A 19,951-nucleotide genomic window follows, 5' to 3' on the forward strand; every position below is an offset into this window, starting at 1 on the left:
ATTTACATCAGCCTTTGATTTCATTCTCCAGTCTACTCCAGGGCTTATGCACAGTTGATAATTTAGCCAAAATGTTTTTCTTGTGGTGACATTAGCTGACAGTTCCCATCATAGACCATCTTGTGCATCCTCCCGGGGAGACATAGCCTGGCTCCCCTCTCTCTGCAGTTCATAGGATTGTGGATGAGAGATCCAGCTTTCTCACTCTGGATACCTATTTACTGCTCATGGAAGAAGGGGTGCCTTGCCCAGCCCCAGCTGCTAAGCTCACACCTCCTGTCAGAAAGTCCCAGGACATGCACGACGAGAGGAGCAAGCTGGTGAATGAGTACGCATGTCGAGTGCTGGAACTTCTGGGGATGGGGCATCGGCTGTTTGTGCCTCGGCTTCTGGCGGTGAGCTTGTTTTCATTGAACTTCATTTGTAGAGAATATGTGTAGTCATCTGTGAGAATGTCACTCTGGAGGCTTGTGGGTTCCTGCTTTCTTCCCTTTCAACCTTTTCTGCTGAGAAGGAAAGGCTGAGTGGCCACTGCTGTGTAGCTTTCTTGAAGGCTGGACCATGCCACTCCTTAATTGGCTATAAGAAATTATGGCTGTTTCCTCAGAGTCCAGTGTCACAACAGTGGCATTATCTCTATGACAGGGGAAAAAACAGATTTGCAGGCTGCTAGGCTCAGCCATGAAGCAGAAAACCCCAAAACTTGATGTGGGTATTCTGTTAACTGTATCCCTAAATGGTTAAATTTTACAACAGAAATAGCCATCTATCTAGACTGTGTGGCCGGCTTTCCACCCCCCCCCCAACACACACATGATTGCCAATTAGATTTGGGCAATGGGGATTTATTACCTAAAAATCCTTGGGTAGGAAATTGCACGTTTCTCTCCTGGGGTGATTGAACTGTGTGTCTATAAAACAACATACAGCTACTGGGTCTGTTCTGTGAGTCTGAGAAGTCTGGCTTGCTTGTTATTTGATTTCCTGAACAAGAGAAAAATCATCCTTCCTTATTTCCTACCAAGGGTTAAAATTAAATACCCACAATCACTGTGGCAGGGATTCTCTTCAGTGGTTCCAGAGCTGTGCCTAGCAACTGTTGGGTGATATAATTGGTCCACAGTAGTCCTATACCATCATTTGATAATTGAAAAAAAAATAACCCAGCTTTGTCTGTTTTATAGGATGGAGTTTTGATGCTATTCCAGATTCATAGATTCTCTAAGATGCATCTTTTCAGTACAATATTTATTGGACTATATTTAGTCCTCACTTCTCTTCCTCCATTTCTTATGTCTGATCATAACAGACATTCTGTAACCATGTGTATGAGAAATTTCCCACCATGAAAAAAGTCTGTTCATCATTGCATGATGAAGTTAGGTGTGATAAGCAGTATACAATTATAGGGAGGTTATTTGAAAAATACAGCAATTCATTTTCCATGTAGGGAAGAATTTTTAAAAGCTGAGTATGTACACATGTTTTAATGTCTCAGTGAAACCATTGCTTTCCTGATTCACAGTTTAATTTACAAGGGAAAAACTGAAAGATCATACTATATTAGAAATGCATTTTGTTTTATTTTTAAATTTGAAAATTTGGACACTAGGAATTGCTAACATACATTTAAACAATTTCCTTGTATCTCTGAGTGTTGCTATAACAAATTTCCATATCTTAAAGACTACTTAATCACCACTTGAGGGCTTCTATTTGTGACTTCACAGTCATCTGGTGTAGACTGTTTGACATTTACATTTTCAGTGTTTCGAAGTAAAACAAAAAATGGTATCTAAGAAGATGTCTCATACTCATATTTGTACTAGAGATAAATTTAAACTTCTAGTTAAAAACATTTAATTACCAATAAAATCCACAGGGATTTGGGCTTCCAAACTTGAGATCTTAGTGAGGTTATATATGTCTCTATGTTGCAGCTGGACAAATCTGGTTGCCAGATGAGGTATCTAAAGTAGGTGCTTCCCTCAGGATTTTTTGAACTGTATATTTAGAGTCTAGACAATAGTGCTAGCTGTATGGCATGTGACCAGCATATACTGAGCTGTGTATGTGTCCATTTAGAAATATCTGGCTTTATATTTTTGGTTGTGAGCCATCTCTTCAGCCCGAAATCTCTGGCTTTAATGTACATTGTTATCCTTGAAAGATTGTTGATAGAATCCTGGTTGTATGTGGCTTATATTTGGGGCATTCTTTAATTAATGTAACATGGTGGCTGTGAACTGGGGTCCGCTATCCAAGGAGATACCACTCAAATTTTAGCTTATATACTGAGGAATGGGTGGGTTGGTTTGGGTGCTCAGCATATGGTATTGGACTGACTTTTGGTTCAGGATTGATGGCTGGTCAGCATAGGTCAGTCCTAAGAGGCATTTTGCCACATGCAGTATCATTATCTTTCCATTTCCATTCAAGAGGAGAAGCTGACATTTAAGACATGACTGCCTTTCTAGTCATGTTTTAAACATGAATACATACAAACATTATAGATCCCTTATTTTACTTTAAAATTTCAGTGAATTTCTTCATCATAAGTAAGTTTTTCAAAAAGTTAAAACCAGGCATAGTTGTGCTTTCCTGTGATCTGGGCACTAAGGAGGCTGAGGCCAAAGGTCAGCTTGTGCTACATAGTGAGTTCCAGGCCAGCCATGCTACAAAGTGTCTCATTTAAAAACAGAAACAAAACCAAGCAAGTATGTTGCTTTTTCCAACCAGAGTTGTAAATGAGAGCAATGAGCTTTATTTATTGTTCCTATTTCACAGAGAGACCATAAAAGAACTAGAACACCAGGCTTGTGTGACTCTAAGAGACCATTGATTGAACTGAAGCTACACATTTAGAATCTGAGTTTCTTTTTCCTCAAGGTATAGACAGTAAAGAACAATTCCCCTTGATAGATCAGATACAAATACTTTGTTTTAGATATTAACACAATGCATCAACTCCATGTGATGACTTATCCAACAGGCGTCTTTATTGGAATTAAAATACCCAGACAATGGTAAACGTAGCTTAACAACATTTTCCCCTTCTAAAGGCGCTTAGGCCTACAACAGTTGGGGGGAGGGGTAAATAGAAATCCTGTTGGACTTCATAACTGAAAGGGAAAAGACTAGTTAAAGTAAGAATAGTAAAGATGAGAAAAGAACCATGCAAGTTTCCCCCTAAGTACTCACCTAGAATTTGTTACTTAGTAGAAACCTTGAGGAAAGAAATTTAATCCAAGAGTACTTACAAGTTTAGAATACATAAAAATAATTAAAAAAGAAGTTTAGAATGGAAACATCTGAACTAAAACTTAGATGTTTGAACTATTTCCACCCAATTTGCTTCTTTAAAAAAAGGGGGGGGGAGAAATTCACTTGAAAATGTGTTATTGTTACACTGAATTTTTCAGTGGGAAAACACATTCAAAGTGGTGTCAGCATTGGCTTATGGCCAGAGGTTGTGTGATGCAAGTGAACTTTGGTGGGGAGAGGAAATGCTTTTACTCTCTTCACAGTCAGAATTATTTTTTTCCTACTAGGATTTTTCTTTTTGCAATCGTATGACATGAGAAGTTATTAGCATGTCATTATATATTAAAATTAGTGTCAGCTATAGTTTCAATACTGAAATTCTGGATATCTCCACTCCACAGTGAGTTCAAAGAACTTCCAGTAAGATTGAAAGGGAAGTGTGTGTGTGTGTGTGTGTGTGTGTGTGTGTGTGTGTGTGTATGTACATGTGCCTTCAAGCAAATGTTCTAGCTGCCTATTTAGTAACAATTGCAATATTTCATTTTGATGAAATTTCTTATGCTATCAAAATATTCTCTAATATGTTCTTAGTTTGTGGGCTTTTCTGAAATATTTGTTTTAAGCAAAGGTAAAACACTACCAGAGACAGGATGTCTCCTCTTTTTACCTCTGTCTCTAACATCCATGAAGTTTGCTCACTGAAGAGAGATTATAACTTTTATAAAAGGTAAAGAGCCAGGCATTGGTGGCACATGCCTTTAATCTCAGCACTCAGGAGGCAGAAGCAGGTGGATCTCTGAGAGTTGGAGACCAGCCTAGTCTACAGAGCGAGTTCCAGGACAGGCTCAAATCAATATAGAGAAACCCTGTCTTGAAAAATCAAAATAAATAGGTAAATAAATAAAAAGTTAAAGACCCAAATACAGAAGGTGTTATGTGTATGCCTCTCAAAATCCCAAAGCATCTTTATATCAAAATCAGTCCAAAATCAGTTCCCTAATTTGTACTGTGTAAATTTTGGCTGTTACCCCTGGGTCTGTTGTACCAAGAGCCTTTATGAACCTATAGACACATTTATGTTGATTATGTCTATTGTGTGCCTGATGATTTCATTCCTGTCCCTGAGACAACTGCAAAGAATATTATAGTAAAACCACCTCTTTATTTTGGATATTTCTTTCTACCTACTTGAAAAGAAACCGAAGTAGAACTTGTATAAATGTCTTGTTCATGCCAGAAGTATTTGTATATAATTCTGTTTAAATGAAGGAATGAATGATGTCTCCTCAGAGAATGTAATTGATAAACATTGTTCACATTATTTGAAAAGATTCGTCAGAAAGCTTGGGAAGCAGAAGAGACATGTATTGGTAAAGCACTGATTTTCAAATGTTATCCTTAAGTAGTTCTGGTTTAAAAATGGTTGATTTTACATGTCTGCACCCAGTTATGCCAGCACCATTTGTTGAAGATGTTCTCTTTGTTCCATCGTATAAATTTGGATTGTTTGTCAAAAATCAGGTGTTCATAGGTGTGTGGGGTAATATCAGGGTTTTCAATTCTATTCCATTGGTCTACCAGTCTATTTTTGTGCCAATACCAAGCTGTTTTCACGACTATAGCTCTGTAATAGAGCTTGAAGTCAGGGATGGTGATGCCTCCAGAAGTTCCTTTATTGTATAGGGATGATTTGGCTATCCTGCAGTTAGACCCAAGCCTATCACCTTGCACAAAACTTAAGTCAAAAATGGATCAAAGATCTCAACATAAATCCAGCTACACTGAACCTATTAGAAGACAAAGTGGGACATACCCTTGAATCAATCGGTACAGGAGACTGCTTCCTGAATATTACACCAGTAACACAGACACTGAGGTCAACAATTGATAAATGGGACCTCCTGAAACTGAGAAGCCTCTGTAAGGCAAAGGACACAGTCAGCAAGACAAAACAGCAACCCACAGACTGGGAAAAGATATTCACCAACCCCACATCTGACAGAGGGCTGATCTCCAAAATATACAAAGAACCCAAGAAGCTAGTCCCCCAAACACCAAACAACCCAATTAAAAAGTGGGGTACAGAACTAAATAGACAATTCTCAATAGAGGAATCTAAAATGGCTGACAGACACATGAGAAAGTGTTCAACATCCTTAGTCATCAGGGAAATGCAAATCAAAACAACTTTGAGACACCATCTTACTCCTGTCAGAATGACTAAAATCGAAAATACCAATGACAGTTTATGCTGGAGAGGATGCGGAGAAAGAGGAACACTCCTCCACTGCTGGTGGGAGTGCCAACTTGTACAGCCACTTTGGAAATCAGTATGGCGACTCCTCAAGAAAATGGGAATGACTCTACCACAAGATCCAGCAGTTCCACTCCTAGGCATATACCCAAAAGAAGCAAATTCATATAACAAGGACATCTGTTCAACCATGTTCATAGCAGTATTATTTGTAATAGCCAGAAACTGGAAGCAGCCTAGATGCCCCTCAACCGAAGAATGGATAGAGAAATTGTGGTACATTTACACAATGGAGTACTACTCAGCAGAAAAAAACAATGGAATCTTGAAATTTGCAGGAAAATGGATGGAACTCGAAGAAACCATTCTGAGCAAGGTAACCCAATCACAAAAAGACAAACATGATATGTACTCACTCATATGTGGACCTGCTTTATGATACACAGTAGTGACCATGCTTTCTCAGAGCTGTTTTTAATGATGTTGCTCAGAATGGTTTCCTCCCAGATGATGACTGAGAAACTAATTTAATAAATAAATAAATAAATAAATAAATAAGTGGTTGATTTTTTTAATTTAAAAGTGAAGAAAACACACTTGTTTAAACATCCCTAGTTCTTACCCATGTTACTTTCTGACCACTGCTACTTAACAATGTTGGAGAAGTACTTGCCTTTTGAGAGTTTATTTTTCCCTTGCAATTGTTCAAAAACATTATAGGAAAACTCTTAAGAATTTGCTAGTAAGATGCAAAAATTTGCCTCATCTTTTATGGGCTAGCCTTATAACTAGAAAGATAAGAATTTTCCAGTTGAAAAATAATAGTCTTTTCAGTTTAAATCAAGTCTAGCTTGATGGAATTCTATGGTCAGAAGCCAGGACAGCTTTTTAGGGTACTTGGTTTGATTACAGAAGTGTCGGTCTTTCTGTTAGGGGTACATTTTTAAAGCTTAAAACTTAATTTCAGGGCATTGGTGGTGCACGCCTTTAATCCCAGCACACGGGAGGCAGAGGCAGGTGGATCTCTATGAGTTTGAGACCAGCCTGGTCTACAGAGAGAGTGCCAGGATAGGCTCCAAAGCTACACAGAGAAACCCTGTCTCAAAAAACAAACAAACAAATAAACAAAAAAAACAAAACTTATAATCATGAAATTATGTGCTAAGCCTCTCTTCATAGGCAGGGATTAATATTCATACAACTATAAGCCTAATTATACCCATCAATATCATCATTATAGCCAGGTAATTATTAATTTGTATGTATTAGAACTAGTAATCCTAGCTGAGACATGCTTTATTTTCATTGAAAGCACTGTGTTTTAGATTAGCAATAAAATTAATGCTTGACATCCATGAAACACGCATTTAATAAAACAAGTTCGGTGCTACTCAGAATCTGTGTATTTGAAGTCTTTCTTATATGTAGTATGTAATTAAGGGATATGGGGAGGATGGGGGAAAGAATAAGCAAAGTAACAAAATGCCAGGAAGTTTGTCTCTGAGTTGAAAGGCTTCATGTTAAAATTGAAACACTTGGCTTTCTTGGGCTGAGGAGTTGCGTCAGTGGGTAAACAGCTTGGGAGGAGGGAAGATGTCAGTTCTACTCCCTGGCACCACATGAAAGTCAGGTGTGTGATGTGTGCCTGTAACCTCAGCAGCAGAGAAGAGAGTTGGGTTCGTGACTTCACCGGCCATCTAGCCTAGCTGAATGACAAACTTCAGGTTCAGTGAGAGAGACCTTGTCTGAAAGCATAAGGTGGAGAGGCAATTGAGGAAGACATCTTGTCAATTGAGCTCTTTAAACATGCACACATGGGCAAGTTTACCACCCCTCCATTTTGCTTTTACATGAGGCGCCATGACTATGTAACCTGAAACCAAAAACGAACATACAGTGACCCTTCCAGGTACACATACATAGATAAATTACTATTTTTTAAAAAATTATTTTTAAAAGCAAACTAAAGATATATAGCTTGGGGGTAAATCATATGGTTAGTATGGGTTAGGTTGCGGTTCTGTTCCAGCACCAAAAATCCATAACAAACCCTATTTTTTGTTAAATTTTTAGTGAAACATCCAAATCTTTGCAAAGTATAAAGTGTCTATGCCTCAGTTATAGAGGGAAAACCTCTTAGATATGGGTGTCAGAAAGTGGAGAGTTAGCCCTATAAGCTTATAACCTGCTTAAAGCATTACAACGGCATTTGAGGGGACACTTAATGGTTATAGAGGTCTCTTAAAGATAGAAAATTGGAAGAAAACCCCTTTGGAATCAAAGTAGGACTTTAAGTTGTTTTTAGAACACACAGGAACAAGTTTTTTTTTTTATTATTTTTCATGTTGTTACTTTATGTGTGTGGGTGTTCTGTATGCATGTATGTCTGTGTGCCGTGTACATGCCGTGCTGGCAGAGAATAGCTAGCAGAAGCCATCGATTCTCTGGACCTTGAGTTACAGGTGGTTGTGAGCCGTCATGTTGGTTCTAGGAACAGAACCCAAGTCCTTTGCAAGAGCAACAAGTACTCAACCACTGAGCCATCTCTTTGGCCTCCAATGGAGCTTTTTCAGTGCCCTTTGCTTAGTGGCATATCTTTTTATCATCACAGTGAAATTAGCTTTTTGAAATCCCCATGAAAATATGAATTATTAGACCTGAGCCTATAGAATGTTTTTATGATGAAAGAGAGAGAGAGAGAGAGAGAGAGAGAGAGAGAGAGATTGCTCACTTACGCATGTGCATAGTGGAGGAGAACACCCCGGTGTCCCCCTTTGTCATTCTCTGTCTAATTTCACCTCACTGAACCTGGAGCTAGGCAGGCCAGCCAGCAAGCCTTAGGAGTCCTTCTGTCTTTAATGCCTCATAGCAGTGTAGCAGGTATGTGAGCCATTCATTATTCCCAGTGCCAAGAGTCAGGCTCAAGTCTTCATGCTTACACTCTCAGTGCTCTTACCACTGAACAACCTTCTCTAGGCTCTAGTTTTCTTTGTGGAATTAAAAGTATCAGTGAGTGTAGGCACTGTTTTTAACCACAAAAGATCATTACCTAAGAATATTTGAGCATAGAAAAGTTTACTTACCAAATGGTTTGTTTTGGACTTAATAATGTATTTATTTATATACCTTAACTTACTTCATTTTCAAGATGGGAAAATGGGGACAGCATCACAAGTTATCCAGAGTTGAAATTAGAATGAATTTATTTAATGTTTGCAATTATATTTGATTCCCCTTATGTCATAAGTACCTTCCAGAGATTGAGGTGCCAATTCTACGCTTCCGATGTGGACCTCCTTGTTGTGTGGTTGTCATAGCTCTTTTACCTCTTGGGTTCAACTGAGTTAGGCAAGCCAATGCTAATAGTGTTTTCTTATTGTCATCATCATCATCATCATCATCATCATCATCATCATCGTGTATTGTGTGTGTGTGTGTGTGTGTTGGGAACATATACAGACACAGATAGACATCAGAGAATAATTTGGTGAAGATTGTTCTCTCCTTCCACCTTTACATGGGTGCTTAAGATTAATTAAACTCAGGTTTTCAGGCTGACACAGTGTCTTAATTAGGATTACTATTGCTATGATGAAACACCATTACCAAAAAGAAAGTTGGGGAGGAGAGGGTATATTTGGCTTATACTTCCACATTGCTGTTCATCATGCAAGGAAGTCAGGACAGGAACTCAAAACAGAGCAGGAACCTCAAGGCAGGAGCTGATGCAGAGTCCATGGAGGTGTACTCCTTACTGGCTTTCTCATCATGGTTTGCTCAGCCTGCTTTCTTACAAAACTCGGACCACCAGCCCAGGGTTCACAATCAATCACTAATTAAAAAAATATCCTATAGCCAAATCTTACAGAGATATATTTTCAATTGGGGTTTCCGCTTTTCAAATAATTCCATCTTGTATCAAGTTGACATAAAACTAGCCAGTACATATAACAAGTGATTTAGCCACAGGGCCATCTTGTCAACCTGCCTAGTGTCTTGAAATGGACAGTCAGCAGATAACTTGACTTCTGCTATACAGAGACTCAACCTGAGGTAGGCTTCAGCATAACCCTCCTAGGGAGACCTACAAAGGACTGCCTTTGAAACTGTGGCTTCTTCCAAGAACTGTATTGGTCTACATCGCCATTCCCACCTGACTAAATGACCAAAGTGTAAAGAGAAAGTGTTCTTCATTCTTGATTCCTTTGTCCATATATGTGAGCTCAATCACCAGGCTTGATATTGGATCTTGAGTAGATTTAGAAAACCAGGTAGTCAAGCTATCACTTGATTTTTCCATCTTTTATGACTCAATTATGTTGTGTCTTCAGCAATAGGGTCTTACTCACAAGCTCTGGAGGGTTATCAAGAGCAATAGAAATACCCTGTAGTGTTTGTGGGTTCATGGAACCACACTGGACAACTCAAAAAGAGGTAACCCATTACTGGTACTGGGGGTTTTGTTCACTGGCATGTGGTATCTAATTGGGGTACTGTACCTTCATTCTAGGGTGACTCTATTTAAACTTTTAAAATATATGTATAGATATTCATTTTAGGTTGCTTCTGCAGTGCTAACTTTCTATGAGGCTTTTTCAAAGGGACTTTAGTACTAGCTATCCCTCTGCTACCCTGACCTCCCACCCTTCCCTATTTGATCCTTCCTGTTCCAGTATTTTCTTATCCCCCTTTATATTACTATATTCTGGCTCCCTTCCCTTAAAAGAACTCTCCTCCCCCATGGGCTCTTACTAGTTTTCTAACTGCTATGGATGTTCCAGTTAAAACACACATATCTAAAGGTTGAAAATGGATATTCACGTATGAGAGAAAACACATGAATTAAATGACATCTTTAAAATATTTTATTGTGTATGTGTTTGTATGTTTTGAGATAAGTGTACTGAAACTCACCACAGAACCCCAGCTGACCTCAAAGTCATGGTGACTTACCTACCTCAACCTCCTTAGTATTGGAATTTCAGGCCTGTGACAATTTTCCTGGCTAAAATATTTAATTTTAACTTTTACTTATTTCTATGTATCATTCTACCTAAATCCTTAGTGTGTATCAGAGATTTTGTCACAGTTGTTCTTAATCTTTTACTAGGATATTGCAGAAAATACTACAAAACCTAGAGAAAAAAATGACCCAGGATCCTTTTATCTAGGCAAACATTTTTGTTTCATTTTCTTTCAGTCTTTTTCCTATGTGCAGATATTCTTACTGATTTCCACATGGTGGCTTTTTAAAAGTGAATTTTGCAAAAAACGTTTTTAGGAAGAAGTTAGTAGTTAAGTGGTTTGCTTCGTTTACTTGTTCATGTTATTCTTTAGTTGATGGATCAGTTTCTTGTTTTCTTCACTTGAGCTGCTGTCATTAGTTGAAAAGCAATCTTCCCATTAGGTGTTTATTATGTAACTCTGATGGGCTTTCATTGCTTTGTTTGTGTCTTCAATGAGATTTCTAATCATCTTTAAAATCCTCATCAAGATAAAGTCACAAATTAATCCAGAGTTCACTCATTTTCTTTTTCTTCCTGTCTTTTGCTTTGTTTTTTTTGTTTGTTTTTTTCTTCTAGCTTGGTAAGCTTTACAGGATCCACTATTTTAACATCTATATAATATGAATTAAATGTTAATTTGTTAATAATTGTCTCCTAAATTACTTTAGGATTTATAATTTCAGCATGTAACGTAGCAATATGTTCTGAATAGTAGAAATACTAGAAGTATCTTCTAAAGATATATTCATGAAAATCAACATTCTTTTTTGTAACACATTTATTTGTATAATGTGCACAGGCTGAAGTGTGGGTGATGTTTTTCAGACCTCAAAGGAAGACCTCCTGCAGGCTGATTTTGAAGGCGCTTTGAAATTCTTCAGAGTTCAGCTTCCAAAGAGATACCGGGCAGAGGAGAATGCAAGAAGATTGATGGAGCAGGCTTGCAATATTAAAGTAAGATCTATAACTTTGCATGTAGAATAACATAAACATAGCAAATTGTGTTAAACTCCTTGTGTCTGTTGCTGATTTCTGAATATGTTTTAGGGACGTTGTGTACAAACTAGTCTTCTCCTAGACTTTTTTGTCATCCAGGATGTTGACAGTTGTTCTGCCTTTTAGTTAGAACTAACAGTGAAAGGTCGACGACTCAGATTGTAATAAAAGTGAGGCAAACATTTATCTTCTGGGTGGGGCTCTGGAATGGGCTGCTATAATACTGGTTTCCATGGCAGCAGACTTGGTATTTTAGCTTTTGCCATCTGTTTTAAGATTATTTAGGACAGAGCAGGAAAAACATGCCAAGCAGGTCTTTCCCTTTTTCTAAGGTACGTACCTGTCTGGATCTACCTCACATCAACCAGATGACTGTCCGTAGATATGTGTCTGATTAAACAAGTCTTATAAATTAACTTTAAAATGATCCCCATGGAAGGCCTCACCCTCCCTGGAGAGAAGAAATGGGATGGGATAGGGGATGGGTGGGGGACAGGGGAGGAGGGGAGGGAGAGGGAACTGGGATTGACATGTAAAATAAGCTTGTTTCTAATTTAAATTTAAAAAATAAAAAAAGAGATACATCTCAACATTTCAAAAAAAAATTAATTTAAAGTGGAAAGCTATATCCAGACAAATTAAAATTACAATGGGAGAGCATGTTTTCTCTAAAAGATTTGGAACCAGTTTGCTAATATCAATACTTATGTCTCCAGAATATATTTTCATAACCATGACATAAATATAAATTTGTTTATTAGACAGGCAGACAAGTATTTTGGACCTTTTATTATTGCAGAAGAAAACACAATAAATAATTAACATAATAAATTATGTTAGAAGTTGATTAAGGAGATGTAGAAAAGAAGAAAAAAGGAAATAGGTGGGTTGTGTTGTTTTTTACTAGTATGTAAATGGGAAATAAATGAGACAAAAGATGATTCATGTACATGTCCTGGGGAATAATGTTCCAAGAAGAGAAAAGCCAGTTCACATGTCTGAGACCAGCTCAGGCCTTGTGAGTTTAAAGGAAGACATGTAGGCCAGTAGAGCTACACAAGAGTATGTGGAATCAGAATAGAAGTTAGAGTTCCTATAAGGAGCCAGGACTTGTCAGTTGCTATATTTAGGTTTATTTTCAAGTAGGGGCCCTGGCAAGGAGGAATAATTTGTTCTGGATTCTGAGAAAATCAAATCAGCTATAGTGATGAATAAGAATGAGTAAAAATTAGAATGAAGAGCACACAGAACCTGAAGTAATCCCAAGGACTTATAGTGACCAGCTGAACCAGGTTAGTAACAATAGAGAAGAAATAGCTTGAAAGTGGCAAAAACCTGGGCAAACCTTGAAATTTTCACTATGTGTAAATACAGCTCTAGGAGGACCAGGTAAGATCATTCTAGATTTTGAACTGAGCAAATAAAATAAGTTTCCATTAATTACTTAAGATATAATTATATGAGCCTAATAAATAATTGATCTGGAGTTCTTCTAGGTACTATTCCCACTGTAACACTTAAACAAAACAAAACAGGGTCTCACGATGTAACCTCAGCTGGACACTGTATAAACCAGGCTGGCCTCAAGCTCACAGAGATCCATCCACCTGCCTCTTTCTACTGAGTTCTGGGATTAAAGATGTGTGACACCATGCCCAGCTTGTAGGCTTGTAAAACTTATCTCAATAACAATTTTTATTTTTAATCCTAGCTTATTTTAAAATAAATTACAAATGTCCCAAATCAATGCTGAAAGTAAATAATTGAATATAAAATTATTTTGTCTTTCAAATGAACCCCATATTTTAAAGGATCATTTTCTAAGTATACCCTCTCAAAAAAAGACCTCAATCCTCATCCTAAATTTCTAAAGCCTTCAAGATTAATTATTTGAGCCAAGCATAGTAACATATACCTATTATCACAATACGTAGGAGGTTGAGGCAGGAGAATTGAATTTTTTTGAAGCCCAGGCTAGACACTGTTGGAATGCCCTTTATCTCAAAACACAAACCCAAATGACCGACAGATGGATGGACAGACACATATGTGTGTGCGTATGTGCACATGCACACATGTACTGCTGAACTAATGTCAAAATTATGTTTACTCATAGACTTTGAAGTGAACTGAATTTTGTAGGAAGTAAATTTGAAGTAAGTTTTAGCTGCTGGTTGTTCCGAGATGCCAAGAGAATTATAGTTACCCAGATTATGTTTAGATTACGGTTACTTTAGAAGTCTGCTAAAGTAAAATATTCAGTTCCAAAATACAAATATACTCCAGGCCTGGTGACACATACTTCCAATCTTGGCACTTGGGAAGCAGATGCAGGTGGATCTCTATGAGTTCAAGGGCAGCCTGATTAGGTCAGCCAGGACTACATAGTGAGACTCTTGTTTCAAAAATATAAAATAAAATAAAAGTAACATACAAAAGGCAATGTTAACCCTGAAAGAAGGAAATTAGGGAGGGAAGATGAGGTATTGGGTGCCTATTTTGCACCAGGAACTAAGCCAGAGAGCTTAGGAAATAAGGATTAAAATGGAGCCAGGGGAAATTAAAAGAGGTAAGCAGGCTTGGGGAGGAAGCAGAAATCCTAGGTTAGAAGACTGCAAAGGTATCCGAGACTTAAATGTAGGTACTGATCAGAGGTTAGGGTGAGAGAGGGTTGGGGTGTGCACTGGGTGAGGGGATCAGGAGACTAGCAAGGTAATTGGAAGCCATGGGAGGCAATCTGGGCTTTAACCTGAAGACTCTGGTAAACACTGAGAGGTTTTGAATAAAAGATGGAAATGACCAGATTTATGTTTTAGACATGTCATTCTAGCTGCTGTGTGGGAAAATGCACTGACAGATGCCTTATTAGATGTTGGTGATAGATTGTTGCAACTTTTCAGGCACTGTTGCAGTAATCAAATGAGGAGTGACTTGATTGATTGGTATGGTCTGGAGAGAGACCGACAGTAGATATTAAAGAAGTAGAATCAGCAGACTGTTAAACAAGCACTAGGACAGGGAAAGCGTGCCATCGAAGGTACTCAGCATTCCTATGTTGGCAGCTTGATAGTGATCACACTCAGAAAGAAAACAAGAGAATAAATTATACAAATGGGTGATAATGAGTTAAGATGCGTTAGGTTGCTAGTTTATAGCACTACACTCATATCCAAATAAGCAGTATATACAGGAGTCAGGTGGATATTGAAGTAAGAGGTGAGCTAAAAAAAAAAAATAGGTATCAGGAAGTCATTAAAACCATGGAATAAGTGACTTCTCAGAAAGAGTAATACAAAGTGTTCAGAGAGAAGGCTTGAGAATCAGTGCATAAATAAAAAATGAACTGTGGATAGAAGAGGGCAAAACTCAAAAGGCAGGAGAAACTCAGAAGAATATGACATGTGAATGTTTAGGGTTAAAGCATTGTTATCAAGAAAATATATTTGAGCCCCTGGGTCCTGTCCTCAGCACAAGATGAGGAAGATGATGAGGACAAGATAACCAAGTATCAGTGGTGCCTAGAAGTCATATAAGGTACTGAGAACTGGAAAGTGGACTCTGCACAATACTCAGTGATCAGTACATTAAAGGATGCTCTTAGAGGAAGCAGTTTTAGTGGAGTGAAGTATAAGCCAATCATCAAAAGGAGAAATAAGAAGTAAGTAAATGGAAGAATGAAGATGGGCGCTTTTTCTAAATGGTTATAGAAGACAGCAAATGGAAGAGACATCTAGAAAGGTAGTTAAAGGGTAAATATGAGAGCACAATGGAATATGTGCCTAAGATGAATTTGTAGAGAGTAGGAATGTTGAGTCTTTAAATGCTTAAAACCTTAATGAAAGTTAAAATTTTACACTGAGCATCTGGAATATGCCAGGCACTATGCTAAATCCAAAGAATATGAAGTTGAGCAAAAGCAAGCATGCTCTCTAAACTCCTGGAGCTTTCAGTGTTGTAAGGAAGGTGTTTATAAGATAACCATATTAGTAATAAAGTTATGAGGATGGGGATGTATCTGTAGAGTGCCTGCCATTGTCCTGGTTATTTCCTCATGTGTATGATAGAATACCCAAACAGAGGCAACTTAAAGAAAGAAGGGTTTGTCATAGCTTCTATTCTCAGAGAGATATAGTACACTGTGGCATAGCAGCAGGAAGGAAAGGCACGCAGGAAGGAACCAGAAGGATGAATGGTCACATTTCATCCACACTCAAGAAGTCAGAGTGAGAACAGGAAGTGGGGTCATGCTATAAAGTCTCAAGGCCCATGCCCAGTGACCTACTTCCTCCAGCAAAGCTTCACTTCCTAAAAGTTCAGAACCTTCTCAAGCATTACCACTAGCTGGGGGCCAAGTATTCAGATACACAAGCCTATAGGGACATTTCACATTCAGACCACCTCCAGCATGCAGTAATTCCTGGATTCAAGCCCCAGCACCACATAAACCAAGTGTGGTAGCATATATCTATAACCCCCCGAACTCACAACATGAAGGTAGAAACAGAATGAACAGGCAGAAGTCATTGCACCTCCATAGTGCTATCGTGAGATACATGAATCCCTATCCCCAAAACAAAGCAAACAAAAAATGAACTATATTTATAAGTAAGACTACAGTTCAGAAAAACAATAAAATGATTGTTTTGTTTTGTTTTTCAAGACAGGGTTTCCCTCTGTAGCCCTGGCTGTCCTGGAACTTGCTCTGGCCTCAAACTCATAAAAATCTGCTTGCCTCTGCCTCCCCAGTGCTGAGATTAAAGGTGTACTTCACCACCACCAGTCCACAAACCTGATTTTTAATTCATTAATTTAGGGAGTGTTTTCTAGACCTGAGATAATAAAGGCATTCCAGAGTGGGGGAATCTTATGTAAAGAGCCTGTGAAAGGGGAGAGTATAATAACTTTTAGAAACTAAGAGAGGGCCAATGTGATTTACACAGAGAGTTATGAGGATATATGAGACCAAAACTCTCTCTCTACCTGCCAATAGAGAGGGACCCACAGAAAGAGAAAAGTTAAAGATTCATTAAGGAAAAAGAAGTACCCTTAAGGAAAAAGAAGTACATCAACAGTGAAGGGCCCCCGAGGAAGCAGAGAGTCATCTCAGAAGAATAGGTCTTTTTTCCATTACAATAGGAAAAATAAGCAAGGAATGATGAGTAAAGGGCATTGTACAATTTAGTGAGGAGGAAACAGGAGCTGTTCCATCAGAAGCTCTGTGTTATTTCTGATGAGCAGGACCTAGGATGAAGGGACTATAGTAGAGTAAGAAGTCTGAAGCACGTGGAAAAGCAACTTTTTAGGCATTGTAGAGAAACAAAATATGTTTAAAGATAACGAATCTGTATTAGCAAAAAATCTAAATGTTTTGTGGTTTCTCTAGAAACCTTCAAGAGTATAAATGTTTATTGGAGAAAGGAGAAAGTTATTTCAACCTTAGTTGAAGTTTGTCAGCATGAGGCAAAGAAATGGCAATGATTTGTTAGTAAGATGAATCTTGGATAAGGGGACAAAAGGAAACAGAAAAGGAAGCACCCCTGATTTGTAGCTCCTGCCAATTTTCATGGTGTAAATACTTCTGCTCCAGCTAATCTTAATCTACCAGTGACTTAATAGCCATATCACTTAATTTCCAAATATTGGCAATCATTCACCTATGCTGATAGCTGCTCATCCAAGGGTCAAGAAGATGAGCTTAGTGGCAGGAGAGTGGTCAACATAATGGATAGTAAGGTCTCATTAAAAAGAAAGTGAAGACAGATTGGGACTTAGTGCCTAGAAAAGAAAGAGTACAACAAAGACCTGTTGAATTCCATGGATAGCAAGAATAGTAACTGTAGACAGAGTTGATTAAATGACTTATTTGTAGTTACTCAAGGAATAAAACTTTTTTTCAAAACTTCTTAAGGGTAGTTTTCTGATACCATTATCAAAATCATTTGGTTTTCAGCTCAAGTTAATTGGTTGCAATAAAACCATGCTAGTTGTTCTTGGCATTTCAAGTCAGCTACTGTTATATGCTTCTCTTTGTCCTAACAATGGGGCCCTCATTGCTTCTGGTTTGTGATGATCACATGTCCAAAACTTTGAAATGTGTAAGGAAGAATAAGCAAAAATGACAGAGGCAAATGAGTGTATGGGGAGTGAATGAGGAGGCCCCCTTGGCTAACTGGAAAATCCTAACCTGGCCTGTGGCTTATACACCAGAATTATCATTCTATTCCAATGGCAAGATGTTACCATGGTAACTGATTGCCTTAGAAAATTCTAAACTATGTTCTAAATTACCTGTGTACTGAGCTAGTCAATTTCCAGTCTTCCAAAATAGATGAATACAATTTGATCTTACCTTTCATAAACCATTATTTTAATGATAGTGGTGGATTCCTTTACCTTTTTTCCCCTCTGAGAACTCCATCCATATTTGTAACCATGGATTTTAATTCATTTGAAAATTAAATAACTTCACTCTAGAGCAAAAAACTATAAAGAAAATTAATATTTAGACCAATTTGCTTCTAACTTCTTCATGCTGTTTGCTATTTATAATTGCTAGCCCCTGTTGTTGTATGTGAATAAAAATGTACTCTCCTAAGTAGAGGTTTCCTTTGAATTATCAGAAGCCACATAGAAGCTTTGGTTAATTCCATGGATCCACATTCTTTTCCCTAATGTGCAATATTGAAGAGGTTCTTTTATTATTTTTATTTTTAATTTATTTATTTTATTTTATGAAACTGTGCCTAGTGTTCTTGTCCTATAAAGACCTCTCTGTAACATGGACAAACACCCTTGGGACATTTTGTTTAAAACTTCATAATCCCTTGCTGGAGAAATGTTCATTACATTTTCAGATACAGCAATGTGATAATTAGTAACTGATAATGAAGCAATTTATCAATACATTTCCTGGGTTTTTTTGTTGTTGTTGTTTAGTTTTGTTTTTGTTTCTTTGAGACTTCCAAATAGCATGCATTCCTAATCCTCAGTACACCTCAGAGCTGGGGCATTGTTTTGTTTTACCCAAGAAGCAAGGAGCAGGTAAATGTTGGATGTTGTCTAAAATGATTGAAGATGTAGAAGATAAACCCCAGCTGCATAGGCACCAGGTACCTTGTCTTAGGAAGCTCAGACTTTATGCTGTTCTTAAGTGATTACCAGGCATGAGTCCTTTGTTTGATTCTGCATTTCATCTTTACCCTTGTGCCTCCTTCTGCCAGTTCATTAAAAAGAAAGCCTTGTAGACATTTAAAATTTAACTTGATGGGTAAACTGTGTATCTATTCTACGTATACACCTTTAAATGCTCTTTCCCCACAGAAAATAAGATGTACACAAAAATTGGCTTAAATGGTTGTTTATTCTTTAGAGAAAAAAAATAGTAAACCACAGGAATACTGTTTTGTACCCTTATGTACAAATCCAAATTGGTACTGTGTTCTCCCTGCACATAATTAACAAGAAAAAGGAACACCAGAATTGGTTTCTCATCTAGTAGTTTCCCTGTCTCTAGAAACTATTTTGCTTCCATCTTATTCTCTTCTAGTAATCTTTGAAAGCCTCACTAAGATTAATGGTTGTGCTTTAAAAGGGAGTTTTTGTATTTATTCATATACCATTCTGAAGTGTTAAACCAGTTGTTATGATTTATATTTACTGATGCTGGAGAATAGACTTAGGGCTTTTCTTTAACTGAGAACAGCAGATATGATAAAATCCACATTTCTTTGAGTTATGGATTTATTCTCCTATTTTATTTCACATTAAGATTATATTTTAATTGTGCTTAATAATTTGGCTTGGGAATCTGATTTGTACAGAAAATAAATATAGTATTCTTCTGTCTCCTGTAGCTTTCTCATTGTAAATAATTTGATTTTGTTCTTTTAATTAGAAATAAAAATAAAATCAATGTCTTGTGATTTAGACTAAGTTAGTTTAAGAAGGCAGTGACTTTGGTTCCTGGAAGCTCAGTGAAGATGTTCCTCAACTTAAGATGAGATATATGCATATGAGTCCATCATAAGGTTGCAAATATCATTAAATAAAAAAGACAAATCTGAAATACTTAACCTACTGAAACAAACACAGCTTAACAGCACACTACACTGTGGAATACTGCTTCTTTGCCCTTTGATTCTCTGGCTAGCTGGGAAGTGCTTCATGAGAATTTAACACATACAGCTCACCAGGGTAAAGGTCAAATTTGAAATTCAAAACTGTAAACATAGTTTCTATTGAATATGTATTGCTCATTCACCACAGTACAATTGAAAAGTACTTTCAGTTTAATCAATCTAAATTGGGAACTGTCTGTAGTCCAGATCCCTAGCCACAGTGGTTTCAGGAACCAGTGCCTCTACTTAGATACAAACTTTGATCACATTGTATTTACTATGCTATTATTTATCTTTTCATTTCCCTAAGTCTT

General features: G+C 37.5%; 1 protein-coding gene across 5 annotated transcripts in view; it reads left to right on the forward strand.

Moving 5' to 3' along the window:
* The window catches only part of Rabgap1l (RAB GTPase activating protein 1 like), a 560,109-nt gene that overhangs the window by 424,406 nt on the left and 115,752 nt on the right, over window positions 1-19,951 (forward strand). For all 5 annotated transcript variants that reach the window (XM_035445764.1, XM_035445765.1, XM_035445766.1 and 2 more), the window contains one exon: window positions 11,350-11,478. In XM_035445764.1, the coding sequence (XP_035301655.1) occupies window positions 11,350-11,478 (129 nt within the window). The remainder of the gene's footprint in view (window positions 1-11,349; window positions 11,479-19,951) is intronic.

Source organism: Cricetulus griseus, chromosome 5, assembly GCF_003668045.3.
Source record: "Cricetulus griseus strain 17A/GY chromosome 5, alternate assembly CriGri-PICRH-1.0, whole genome shotgun sequence".
Classification (NCBI taxonomy): domain Eukaryota; kingdom Metazoa; phylum Chordata; class Mammalia; order Rodentia; family Cricetidae; genus Cricetulus; species Cricetulus griseus.